Raw genomic sequence first — 13,260 nt, forward strand, 5'->3', positions numbered from 1 at the left:
CGAACTGGGACACCCAGGATGAGACTGAGTTCTTGCCTCAGTATGGTCATTGTCACTGGTCTGGTCTCAGAAGCAGGGTACCCTCCCTCTTGTCAATTCTATGTTCTGGTTGGGATAGGCGGCAAGGGGTCATGGTGGGGGCTGGCGGGAGTAGTCAAGGCTGCTTCTGAGTTAGGGAAAGTGCTGCCTGAGTTGCAAGAAGGAAACTCCTTAGTTTCCGACCGACCCATCTCCAAAAGTGGGCAACTCTACAGCCTCAGGGGTCATTGAATATGCCCCCTGCTCCTCCCTCATCTGTTTGGGGAAACAAATTGGTGAGCTTAGACCTCAGGAATGAATCTGCTACCTTCTCCTGGAGCCCTTGTCCAAGGGACAGACAAGAAGCTAAGTGGATGGCGCTGTCCCAAACTAGAAAAAAGTATACATTACAGAATATATATTTACTATGTTCCATTTGCTGTTGGTTTTTGCCTTTAAAAAAAAAACCACTGACATTTCAGAACCACACTGCAGGAGTAAGACTCAGCAACTGAAAGCATAACCATTGCATAGTATTAAATGAACAGAGATGGTGAGTTCTTTATTTACAATTATTGTCTAGATAAAAAAATTCATAAAAACAGATGAATGGTCATAAATTATTTACCCCCTAATGGGGTGAACTGCCAAACGTACCCCATGCTGCTAGATATAGGACACAGAGTGCAAGCTTTATGTACTACAGTGAATTCTGACAAACCAATCATTTCCTGTGTGTAGATGTGTGTGCAAGTGTGAGAGTGAGGGTGTCTGTGTGTGTGTGTGAGCATCCATCATTCCTGACAAGAAAAGGCCAACACTAATGCGGGGTATTCTTAGTAGCATCCATCGCTCCCTGTTCCCTGAGCTAGACTCCACTCAGGGAAACCCTTCCTGCTTTACTTGCATCCTGGCTCCAAATGAACAGGGAGCATGGTGTGCAAGTGAGCTTTCCTGGTGTCATGGAATGAGGTCAGGGACACAAGACTGGAACAAAGAAGGGAGGGGGGAGATGGAAAACCTTGAGAAAGGAAACTACAAAAAACACCATGTTCCAAGGCTGCCCCATGTTTTACGTGTGCAGGTCTCTCCTTTCTCGGTAGGCAGGAGAGCAGTGGGCTGGCTTTTGGTGGTGGTGTATTGGAATCCAGTAAGCATATCTGAGAGCTGGTCACCCCTTTGGGGATGCAGTTTCTTCTGCTGGGTACATTCAGAGATATTTCTTCATGGCATTCGGGTGATACTCTTGCAAAGAAAGTCTTCCTTCCAGGAAGGTTTTGCCAGGTGGGATGGGCTGACTTGGGATCCCAAACCCTCAGGTTTTTCCACAGCCATCTAGACGTAGGCCCTCCCATCTGACTATGGCTCTTTTCCCGAGTGGCTCTCATCTTGTGTGTGGAAGAATTCTCTGGGCCTGGAGAAGGGAGGGGCTGGGCTGACACAGAGCAACTTTGGGAATGGTCAGTATGAGGAATGGATTTCGCAAGCGAGGTGGAAAGTGTTTGGTTTTCTTCGAAGCATGGGACGTCATCGATCATGGTATTCAAAATGTCTTTTGCACTGTACAAGTTTATGGAAAAAGATCGTATGCTGAAAAGTCTCAAAGCAAACTTTGTATTAAATACAAAAGTTCTTTTATGAAAAAAGCTGATACCCACAAAGTGCTTAGCAGTTAAGAGGCTGACATACAATTAAATAAGCTCTTATTAAGTGGGATTACTAGTGCTGTAATTGTCTTGAGGGAAAAATAACCTCCTTTTCTCACCTGTGATACTGTAGGGTTTCAGAATGGCTTTCTGTCTGGGAAAGCAAGACTTGCTGTTAAAAGGCTACAGTATATATTGCGACTACAGGAAGACAATTTGGTTTAAAAATCACACTGAATACATCTCAATATACACATCATAAGGTTCGTTCGGATCTAAGTAGTGCAGAGAAAAAGGCTATTCTTCTTCAAAAATAAAAATAAAAGCAGTAAGCCATAATGATCCTCACCCAATACACCAACAGCTCATATGCTGCAATTTATAAGGAAATAAACCTCTAAATTACTAACTAAAAAAAAAAAATCAACACAATTGCATTTATAATATTGCAACACTACCTCAATCTCTATACAGGCAGTGCCAAAGAGAACCTCTTTTTGAAATGCTCTTAGTAAACCCAAGCGAGTTTCATTGAGAGAAAAGTCTTTCAACAAATGCTTTGCAGATCCCGTCTTCCCTGGGCCAGAATGGCTTTTAGCGCTCCAAGCCCAGGAAGCCTTCTCTCTCCTCTCCCTTTGTCTACGGAGCATGGTGTTAAAGCCCTCAGGATGGATACTTGGTAGCATTTGGCTTCTGCCTGGGCCTACCGTGGTAGTGACATTATTGAACGGAAATAGCAGGCAAAAATCAGAGCATGGCTATCATAAAACATTAAGGATGCAATCCAGGGAAGTGTCTGTTGGGCTGAGTGTTTTTATAGCATCTCAGCCACCAGTGTTCTTAAACCGTACAAATAGCCAAAGACATTATCTACAGGTTTGTAAACAAATTACATTCTTCTTTTAGGACATAAATAAGTTAAAATAGAGCAATTTAAGCGGAAACAAGGCAACATGCCGGCAAAGAAACTTTATATATCCATGTATATATATTTATATATATATATATATCTACCTATCTATATGGACGTATACAGTCTTGGATAAGTATACGTTGATATAGATATAAAGAAATGGATATAACCTGTGTCTATGAAGTTCTTCGGTTCCATTGGTGCAAATCTACTAGGCGAGTTAAGCTCTGCAATTTCAAAAAGTTGTTAAATTAACCTATACAACTGAGACCATGCTGCGCAAGCATTTCAAAAACTCACAGACCAGTGGATTGGATAAATAGTCTCAGAAAAGAGTCTGTTTGCAGTTCCCGCCTAAGAAAACAAACAAACAAAAAAAACCCTCCCCAATCCCCCAAAACCAAACAAGGGGAGGACTGGAAGTGTACAGTACATTCATGCAGGGGACATGGTGACCGGGCGGGTGCATGGCTGGTCCATGTTTGGGCGGGAGCCAGAAAGGGCTTGTTCTGGGAAAACCCCTCACTCCCTTAAGCCCCCGGAGGAGATCCCGCCCCTTGCTTCAAAGTGAAAAAGAGTTCAAACAGCATCGCAGCCAGAAAAAGGGTCTGTTGGGTGGAAACGTTGGTTTTTCTCGCCAGTATTTGGTTTCCTGTTGCTCGTTGCTGCTTGGATGAGTTGGGTGCTTGGATGGGTGGGTGCCCAGGAGGGGGGTGGTGGTGGGGTCCTCAGCTAAAGCGACGTCTCCAGGCTGTGGATGGGGCTCCCTGGACTTGAAGAGGTAGCTGATTTGCTTGTGTCGGTCGTCAGGTTGATCCCGCTGTCGATGGCGCTGTTGTTCTTGTTGAGCGATGACGGCGGGCTCGAGTTCTGCTTGAGAGCCGCATCTTCTTCCAGGTCGGTGTCGTCAATGAGGGGGATGTGGGGCTGTGAATCTTCGATCCGGAATTCAGGATGAGCCATGAAATTATGGATGGAGGTTCGAGACTCAGGCTTTTCTAGACCTTCATAGAGAGAGCTACGGAACGCCTTCACGACGCGGATCTGCAAGGGAAGTGCAGGGGTGAGAAGCAGAGCCCTGGTGTGTGTGTGTGTGTGTGTGTGTGCGCGCGCGCGCGCGCGCGCAAGGGAGCCAAGTTCTGGGGGGCTCGGAGGAGGGGCAGGTGGGAGAAGGGTTAGGGCACAGCAGGTGGCTGGAATCCACAGTCGCTGGGTGTTATGAGCATGAACAAGAAGGGGGAAGAATGGAAGAGGGGGCTCAGGTTATATGCATCCATGAGGTTTTTTAACATTGCTTTGGTTTGGGTCAGAACTACAGTATTAGGGCAGGAGGAATCAAGCCCCATCAAAGAGATGATGGGAAACTGGTCAGAGGAAGCATAGTCCACTCCGGCGGGCACCCAGATCTAGGGAGAGACTGAGCCTTGTTAAATTTAAAGCAGGTTCGACCATGCAGAAAGGGAGTGGGGCCAGGTGGGAACAGAGTAGGAAGAAGGAGAGGCTATTTTTAAAAATTAATCTTAAAAAAAACAACACGCAGTTAAGAAACCATACCACATGGAACAGATAACGTGTCATAAACAGAAAAGGAACAGAAAGGAGAGACAGATGGATGAACTGGGATGAGAGAAGACACACGAGGGCCAAACAGAGAACAGGAACATCAAACCAAAGGCAGCAAAGCAAACCAAAGCCAACTCAGGGCTTTCTGGGGTGCAGAGCAGAGGCAGCCAGAAAGCACGAAGGAGCCGGCAGACTGATGACATTCGGAAGTGGGAGCATGCCACGGTGGGGGTCAGGAACCACACGGCACACACAGACACACGCTACACTTGGAAGCCTGGACAATGTGAACGGAGGTCGTTTGTATCCAACGTTCCTTTCCTTCATGCATTTGGGAGGTAAACACTCGAGTATTGACTCAAGGCCCCGGCCAGTCATTGGAGTTGGCTTTGGGGTCCCTTATTTTCTGGGGTATTTGATTTATTTGTGTTTTGAAAACACAAAACCAAAAAATGAGGCCAGAACCGGATGGCCAAACCCAGCCCTAGGTGGAGTCCTAAGGGGGCGTGGAGCTCAAAACAGCAAGTTCTTTCATTTTCTGCATCTCAGTTGGAACCCGTGGTTCTCAGAAGAACGGAAGAAGGGTGGGACATTGCGTCCTCCAGGCTAGTGGAAAGAGCACCGGACTTGGAGTCAGGAAGATCCGACTCCGAGTCCTGGCTCTGCCATTTCTGGCACCTTGACGGTGGGTAAGATGCACTCTCTCGCTGGCCACTCTCTGTCCTGCCTCACAAGATGCAGAGGAAGAGGGCCCTCATTTTGAAGAGAGGGGTCTCTCTGGACTCCTGGGAGGGGGAGCCATGACCGTCATCTTAAGGGGATGAGGGGACTCTGGACAAAGATGCCTGTTCCTCTCTACCTAGCCCCAACTCAGAGCAGAGCCAGTGGCGAGGGGAAAATAAGGCAGCACTGGCGCCTCCAAGGAGCAGAGCCTCAGCTAAGGTGGTGCCGAGGACACCCTGCACAGCCTTCCCTGCAGAATGGTGGCTGCCCCCACGCCACAGGCCTGTGAGGAGAAGAGGACAGGACGACACCCTTGCAGTCTCAGGATTTGTGGATCTCTCAGTAAATGGAGGGGCAGCTTGTTGGTGGGGTGCCGGTGGGGAAAGCCCTGTCCATGGAAATGAATTTTCTTGATGACTGTGGCCGATGGTTTTAAGTGGAATAGCTCATGGTTTTTTTCACTATTTCTGAGGGGAGTCTTTCTGAAGCACATCATAACGCTCTTCTGCCTTTTAATTTAGAGTACACAGAGAAGAACTGAACTTTGTCAAGAATCCTTCTTAGCTTGTATAAGATCCCACAGTTTTGATTATTTTTTTAAAGTTCTTTTTTGCTGTCAGCCATCACTTACTAGGTCTGACTTTTCCTTGTCTCCTCTGTCCCTTTCCTTCTTATGCATTGTGGGGCTGGAAACTCTAGGGAACCCTGCCTGTTGGAATCATGCTTTAACTAAGAGGCATCAGGTGCCAAGTGAGAGCAAGCAGGACTATGCATTAGTGCTGGCACTCCATGACGGCCGTTTGGTTGCCCTGAGAGTTCTTTCTCCCTGGATTCCCTATTTGTTGCTCTGTAGAGATTATTCAATATTCTGATCTCCTGGTAAGTGGGCCATTACACCCTCGATTAAGTAAAAACTACAATAAAAAAGGCATTGCAGGCCTCAGTTTTCTTATCTGTAAACTAGGAATACTAATCATCATTGTAACTGTCCAGCCTAATGCCCAGCGTGTTCTGAGGCTGAACTGCAATAAGATGCCAGCCGGAGCGCCTGGTGGAGGAGGAGGGATGGTGGCAGGTCCCTGTTGTGTGACTGACAACGCAGAGGGGATGACACACAATGAGATGCAGGCCCCTTGCCCTCCCCCCTGGCATGGAGACGACAGAAAGAATGAACTGCTCTGGACAAGACTGTGGGGACAAGACTTTTCGGGACACCTCGCCACGGCCATCTCAAGTCTCCACTTCGGTTCTCTCCGCGGCTGAAATGGAAAAAAATATGGGAAGAAAAAAAAGCTCTTCCATCTCCCCTTCCTGCCTACCCTGAAGATGGGATTTTGTGGTTTGTGCCACATTTGGGCATGGAGGTGAGGGGAAAGAGAGGAAAGGCCCGCCTGTGGGGCTTTAAGTATTTTGGTTTCATCAGCACAAAGGGAGCAGGATGCCTGTGCCTATCGTGGGAAGGCTTGAGGAAATGCGGAGGCCCGGTCTGAGATGGTTCGACATACTCGAATGTTTACCCGGCTTCAAGGAAGCCAAGAGTCTGGGATTGATTCACATTCATTTCAGGCTCAAGGTTAAAGACTCACAACCTCTTTTAATTTCACTCTCTCTTGCTGAACTCTGTGTCCAGGGTTCTCTAGCCCTCTAGGGAAACAAACACATGGAATATTCAGAAAGCAGAGAGGTCTAGGGTCCCCCCCACCAGAAGCAAGCCATTTTCTTGCTAACCCAAGGCTGCACTAAACTAGTTACCAAAACGCTAATGAGAGGTCCAGCTTTTTTCCCTTCCCTTTGTTCCTCCCCCTAAGAGATGCACACTCCTTGCCCTAGCAGTCCTCAGAACCAGGAGTCTGAAGGGGAAGTGGGAGAGGAGAGGCCCTATCTAGCAGGTGTGGTATCCAGCAAATGGTCGGTCCTGGGATAGGCACCTGATGCTTGTGGCCTGGTTGGTTTAAAGGAGCAGGATCTTCACTGATGAACACAGAGCCTGCTACAAACTTGCTAAATACAAAAGTGGCTTGAGATGAGTTAGGAAGTTGAGGGGAATGAGGAAGAGGGGCTGTGGAATAAGGCAGGTAGGCCTTGGATCAAAGAGCTGAATGCTGATTTTGTCCTTGATCACCAGTGGAAGGCGCCTTTCTCCCCATCCCTGCCAGGCTGGTGGAGTTTTACCCAGAGAAACAGCTTCTGGCCTCTGGACTCCAGAAGGACTGGCTCTTTTTCACTGGATGAAGCTGTGGGTGTGGGCATTGGTTTCAGAATGGAAATCCAATCTCTGTGGGTTCCAGGTCTGTGGGCTTGTCTGAGAAGCAGTGTGGCGTGGTGGGAAAAATGAGGGACTTTGCAGTCAGACCCTTTGCCCCTCACTTGCTGTGTGATCTCGGCCAAGTCAGTCCACTTCTCTGAGCTTCAGTGTCCTTCTCAGTTAAATGGATGTATTGGCAGATTCTCCCTCCTTCTATTTCAGTTGTGAGGCATATGGGAAGTGAAGGATGTGGGGAACTGCTTGGGAAGATGTTGAGTGAGGCTTAAGTATAAGGCATTAGGAGTGTTTTAATAAGTTTCTAGGGGAAAAAAACAAACCCGTTTCTGAGTAAGTCAGAAGAAGAAATCCAGAGAATGGATCGGTTTCCTCCTAAAATATTCCAGATGCCAGTCTGACCAGACTGTCCTGTCCCTGGATACCTCTCTCTGCTGGGGGCCTCCATCTCACGGTGGTGCCAGTGGAGGGGTGTGTGACATGGTGGGGGGTTCCTTGCCCCAACGTCATGAGTCAGAAGTCAGCCAAGCACACACTGCCCTGCCTCCGGCCTTTGTGGCCAACTCTTAATAACCCAGGGGATAATGATTTGACTCTTTCCAGGGCACACAGACCCCAGGTGTTTTCGACTCAGCATGCACATAGCTACCCTCCTTTGCTAGAGAATCCCCAGGAAAAGACCCTGCTCGGAGAAGGTAGGAGGTAGCCTACTATTTCATCTAGCCTAATCAGGGGCCTCTTATTTCCTGGCCACCTGCTTCACACCTCCTTCCAGGAAGAAAGTCTTTTGGCTTCTGAAGGGAGCCTGCCTGGGATCTGGAAGGCCTGAGATTCCTTGGCGACCAGAAGAGGTGACATTGTTATAGAAACTATTTAAGCAGAGGAAGAAGTAGGGGACATTTACTTAAGAGTTCACATTGTGATGGTGTTGGTCAAAATGTGTGTGTTGAAACTAGAGGCTGTGATCCCTTTTGGAATCAGTACCCTCGGACAGGGGGACGGTCAGGCTCTTTTTGAGACTATATACCCAAAAAAGGGTCCAAGAAGGGACCCAGAATAATGGGCTGGATTCTACAGTAGAGGGTAGGAATGCAAGATTCTTAAGGAGGCATGATTCCTAGGGGAGAGGCAAGGTGGTAGTTGAGTGAGGGAGCTGTGCCTGACCCGTCCCTTTGGGCCATCTGAGAGAATGAAGGGTCATGGGCATGGCCTACAGGCTCCTTTTCGAAGGCTGTTTCAAAGTTGGGGTTGCCATGGGATAAACGAGATCAATCTGACCTGGAAGGAAGTTGGCTTAGAGATAAAAAGCAAAGGATCGGCAGAAGTGGGCATTTCTCTGAAGAAGTGCTAAGAACTGATTGTCACAGGACCAGACCTTATTGAATGGTTTTATAAATGACGGAAGAAAAGATGAGAATTCAATTTTCGAGGTTTAAGGTGACTGAGCTCTTGCTTCTAGACTGTGAAAGCAAGATGAGGGGCTAAACCAAGGAAAGACTTTCAAAGGCTATGAGGCAGAGTGTAAAGTGCCTCGCTTCAAGGAAGAGGCTGAACCAAGATCAGACAAAGAACAGAGAATGCACCCAGAAGCCAGACTTCTGGCAGTCAGACCAGGAAGAGGCTGAACTAAGATCAGACAAAGAACGGAGAAATGCACCCAGAAGCCAGACTTCTGGCAGTCAGACCCAGCCAGAGGGAGGCAGGCGTCACCTGGAGGGGTGGCAGGAACTTGAAGAAATGGATTTTTTTTCCCAAGTGGCTCTCCAGGCCAGAACGCTTTTGGTCATTGGATTTCAAGACAGGTGGTGACACTGAGCAAGGCCAGAGCTAAGGCACTGCAGAAGTAGGCCAGCTGAGTGAGGGCCTCCCACTAAGGTGAGGGCTCTCTGGTGTGAAGGGGGACAGGATGGAATCAAAGTGTTTCCTTCCCTGAGAAAGGTTGGCAGTGATTTCCTAGTGGCAGTTCCTCATGGAAATGTGACTCGGATACCAGTGCTTAACTGTGTCTCCACTTCACCTTGGCTAGTCTGGCCTCACCATCGCTGTGTTTTTGTGCTAATGAATAAATAAGGAGGGACTCCCCCAACACCTTTTCTGCACCCTTCCTATCATCTTGCATACCTGGCAGGCCTCTATCCACTGAAAGGTCATGGGACATGAGCATATGCCATCAACAGGCATTCTGTGGCTTGCACCTCCTGTCAGAGGGCTCAGATGGCATGGTTCCCACCCGGCACACAGGTCCTCTCCAGCTCAGTGGCTGGGATGTGTGTTGTGGGTGTTCTGTGTTTGGATGGGAGTAGAGGCACCTTATAAAGTATCAAGAGATGAGGCTTGGAGTCTACTTGTCATAGAAGTCCAAGGGCTGGCTAAGTGAACAAACACATTGTGGAGATCTGAGAAGACTAGACTAGGGCTCCCTTGATGTTTGGAGGGGGCCGACTGGAGACAAGGTAAGGGAGGCAGCTGGTAAGTAGAGACTTCTTATTTCCTCCAGGGCCTGAAGCCATAGGAGTTCAGAAAGATCTAGACAAAGCCAGAGATGAGAGGCCCAGGTCACAGTGGTGGTGTAAGGAGATGAGCTGGCAGGAGGGCGATGATGGAGGGGGTCAGGGTCAGGCTATCTCTCATGTAAGGAAGGCAAGAAACCAAGGGTTAGACCAGATCTATTAGGGCCTTCTGGCACCCAGCCAAGATGTGAGGCCTGGCCCACCGTTTCCTACCTGAGGTCAAACTGAATGACTCAGGGGCCTCGTCCCTTCCAGGAAGGGGTTAGACCTTCAGCATGCAGGGAAAAGTGTGAGTAGGCAGCCGATGTCATTAGGTGTGCGAGAGGAGAAGACAGATGGTTCTGAACCACTGGGCGTGGGGCCTCCAGGCCGTGATCTCTCTGGTGGCCTAAGACCCCTGACTGACTGTGACCTCTGACCTACACTGAACGCTCTCTTGGCGCGGCCCCACTCTGACTGTGACTCCTGAGGGCTTTGACCACGGTAACCCTTTGCCTGACTTTGACTGCGAACTGTGACCTCCTGGCCGACTCTGACCCTTGCCTTCATGGACCAGGCTTTTGTGGACTGAGTATAATTCTAGACTGGGACACCCTGTGCCTCCCTGGCCAACTGTTCCCCTTGGCTGCTGTGACCTTGTAGTGGACTGAGACATTTGATCACTGAATCCTCCCTGACTGATGATGATCCTTTGACTGACCCAGACTTTTTGACCACTTGTGACCCTCATGACCCCCTGACTGACTGGTGGTAACACCTGACCCTGACCCCAGCCGACCCTGGCCCACCGAGTGACTGCCACCCCATGACAGGCTACGATCTCCTGACCGACTGTGGCCCCTCAGACCCTAAACATAACTGGCTGCCCCCCATGTCCTTGGTGCCCCGGCCCCTGCCCGCCTGCCCGCCCGGCGCTGGCGTCGGTGGTGCCCGAGGCAGTAGGATTCACACTCACGCCCAGCTGCAGCAGGAGGAAGGCTGGTCGGAGAGGAAAGAGCATTGGACAACGACACGCGACTAGGGCTAGAGAGATTGGCTACGTCCTGGCTCTGGCTGGTGACGGAGGACTGTCTCCGCAGGGCCCCCTGAAAGGAGGCCCCGCTCTTGAAAGTATTGACTACTTCAATCTGCAACGGAGGAGAGAACGAGACAAGTTGCGAGAAGAACGAACACGACAGCTACACGACTGACAGGCGCAACGCCACGAGAACAGCCGCAGCCACGGCAACAATGACAACGTTATGGCCCCTCAGACCCTAAACATAACTGGCTGCCCCCCATGTCCTTGGTGCCCCGGCCCCTGCCCGCCTGCCCGCCCGGCGCTGGCGTCGGTGGTGCCCGAGGCAGTAGGATTCACACTCACGCCCAGCTGCAGCAGGAGGAAGGCTGGTCGGAGAGGAAAGAGCATTGGACAACGACACGCGACTAGGGCTAGAGAGATTGGCTACGTCCTGGCTCTGGCTGGTGACGGAGGACTGTCTCCGCAGGGCCCCCTGAAAGGAGGCCCCGCTCTTGAAAGTATTGACTACTTCAATCTGCAACGGAGGAGAGAACGAGACAAGTTGCGAGAAGAACGAACACGACAGCTACACGACTGACAGGCGCAACGCCACGAGAACAGCCGCAGCCACGGCAACAATGACAACGTTACTGAAATCAAAACAAAAAATACCAGACACACTCCAAGGCTCTGAAAGATGTCTGTGCAGCTCTGGGTCCACCTGTAGGCCCCAGGGTCCCAGAGAGGACACAGGGGTCTGGCCTTTGTCCTGCTCTAGTGGCTCAGGGGTCAAGGGGCTGGGGGGGGTGCTGAGGGTGGTTAAACATGGTGTTTGGAGGCAAGAAGGGGTGCTTGGTCCCTTTTGGGGCCAGGTGTGGAGCCAGAGTGGTATATGGTGGGGGCTCTGGGATAGACCTACTTTAGCCCAAATCCTGTCTCTGCCACTTTTAAGCTAGGTGGCCTTGGGCAAGTCACCTCTTTGAGTGTAGGTTCTTGTCCTTCGGAAGGCGCAACGCCACCTATTTGGCAGGGTTATCTGTGAGTGGCCAACCACTTGGCACACCCTGAGTGTTCTGTAAGAGCCAGGCTGGATAGGCACTGTGCCCACTCAAAAAACTACAGTCCTAGTGTTCTCCTGCAACCTGGAGACCCCGATAGGGTTTGTGGCCAGGTTGGTGACAGCACCAGGGCTTTGTGCACTGAGAGCTGCCCCCAGAGGGCTGGGCGCTGGGGTTCCTGTTGGGGAGGAGAGCTCAGGTTGAATCAGGTGGTTGGGTCTGAAACCTGACTGTGTCCCCTACCCCAGCGCTCAAAAAGCACTGTTTCCCAAACATTAGTCGCCCCTAAAACTTGAGATGGCATACCTACCTTTCTGGGGGCTATGAGAGCCAATGAGATGGTGTTTGGGACAGTGTACTGGGGGTGTGAGGCAGCCCAGGTGATCTACTGTTTCTTATAGTTAAATGAAGTGCTAGGACCCTGGGTAGGATGAAGGTGGGGGGTCTCTGCAACACTTAACAGAATGTGAGGGGTGGGCTGGGGTGGTTATGAATTTGCCAGACGCAGTTCTCCCAGGTGGTCTGGGTTAAAAGACTTACCCTTGCTTAGTTTCACAGTCCCCTCTGTTCCTCATCTCACAGGACTATGAAGGCATGCTATGACCTATAATGCCAAATCAGGCAGAGGGGCTGGCTCCTGTAAGAGCCTGTGGCTTGTGTGGGGGCCCGCATGGTTGCGGCATGTGGCATGTGGCAGCCATACAGTTTCTGTCTTGGGGAAGAAACCTGCTTCTAGCTGGACATGCATCTTGCTTGAGTGCTCTGCAGGTGTCTTTGCTGTGCATGTGTGTGCATGTGTGTGTCTGTGTGTGTCTGCATGGGGAAAAGTGAACTTTGCTCCCCAGAGCTGTCTCCAAATCCTGGTGAAGTCTCCTGTGGAGGAAGAGGATGTGTGTGCCTGTGTAGAAGTGACCAGATGTCATGGGCTGATCCCAGGGCCTGAGAGAATCTTGGGCCAACCTTGGCCTGAAGCTGCCATCCTGACCTCACACGGACCAGTCTCCAGCCTCGCAGTAGCTGCCCTGCAGCCTTGAGCCCAGTCTCCCCAGCAACCCTGGCTAGTCCTCCTCACTCGCCTCAGCCCTCAGGGTCACCCCCTCCCCTGCCCTCAGGAGCAAATCCCTCGACGTCCCAGTCTGATCCCTTGCTGGCCAAGAGGGTGAGGTGGAACGTTCCTGAGGAGGCTGCTGGGAGAGTGCGTGTGAGGAACGTGGCTGCACCACAGGCTGGTGATGGTGAGCACACGTCTGGACCCTGGCCCTGGGAGGGGGCATGGAGTGCGCACACCTCCATCACTGGCTGCCCGGCCAGGCGTGGGGCCAGCCCTGGGAACCTCCTGTACCTGCGTCTGGATCCGATTTAGGCCTCGGAACCACAGGATCTGGCCCCGCCGCAGCTCCCGCTCGGCGTGGTCTATCTCTTCCACGTCCTCGTTGAGCTCCTCCTCCGGGATCTCCTCCTTCTGCGTGAGTCTGCCAGCTTCCTTGAGGAACTTGAGCCTGCTGGTCGGGATGGTGGCAATGACCTGCAGGGGACCCAGACAACATCAGGGCAACGGCAGCTGCCCCT

General features: G+C 50.8%; 1 protein-coding gene across 4 annotated transcripts in view; it reads right to left on the reverse strand.

Annotated features, from left to right (window-relative positions):
- Positions 1–2,543: 2,543 nt before the first annotated feature.
- ATP2B2 (ATPase plasma membrane Ca2+ transporting 2) overlaps positions 2,544–13,260 on the reverse strand; it is a 209,665-nt gene continuing 198,948 nt past the window's right edge. For 2 of the 4 annotated variants that reach the window (XM_006917621.1, XM_006917620.1), the window contains exons 19-20: positions 13,034–13,216; positions 2,544–3,621 (exon numbers count right to left, since the gene is read on the reverse strand). In XM_006917621.1, the coding sequence (XP_006917683.1) occupies positions 3,310–3,621; positions 13,034–13,216 (495 nt within the window). In that variant the 3' untranslated portion in view covers positions 2,544–3,309. The remainder of the gene's footprint in view (positions 3,622–13,033; positions 13,217–13,260) is intronic. The other 2 variants (XM_006917618.1, XM_006917619.1) reach the window with 1 other exon arrangement.

The sequence above is a fragment of the Pteropus alecto genome, unplaced genomic scaffold (assembly GCF_000325575.1).
Source record: "Pteropus alecto unplaced genomic scaffold, ASM32557v1 scaffold75, whole genome shotgun sequence".
Lineage (NCBI taxonomy): Eukaryota > Metazoa > Chordata > Mammalia > Chiroptera > Pteropodidae > Pteropus > Pteropus alecto.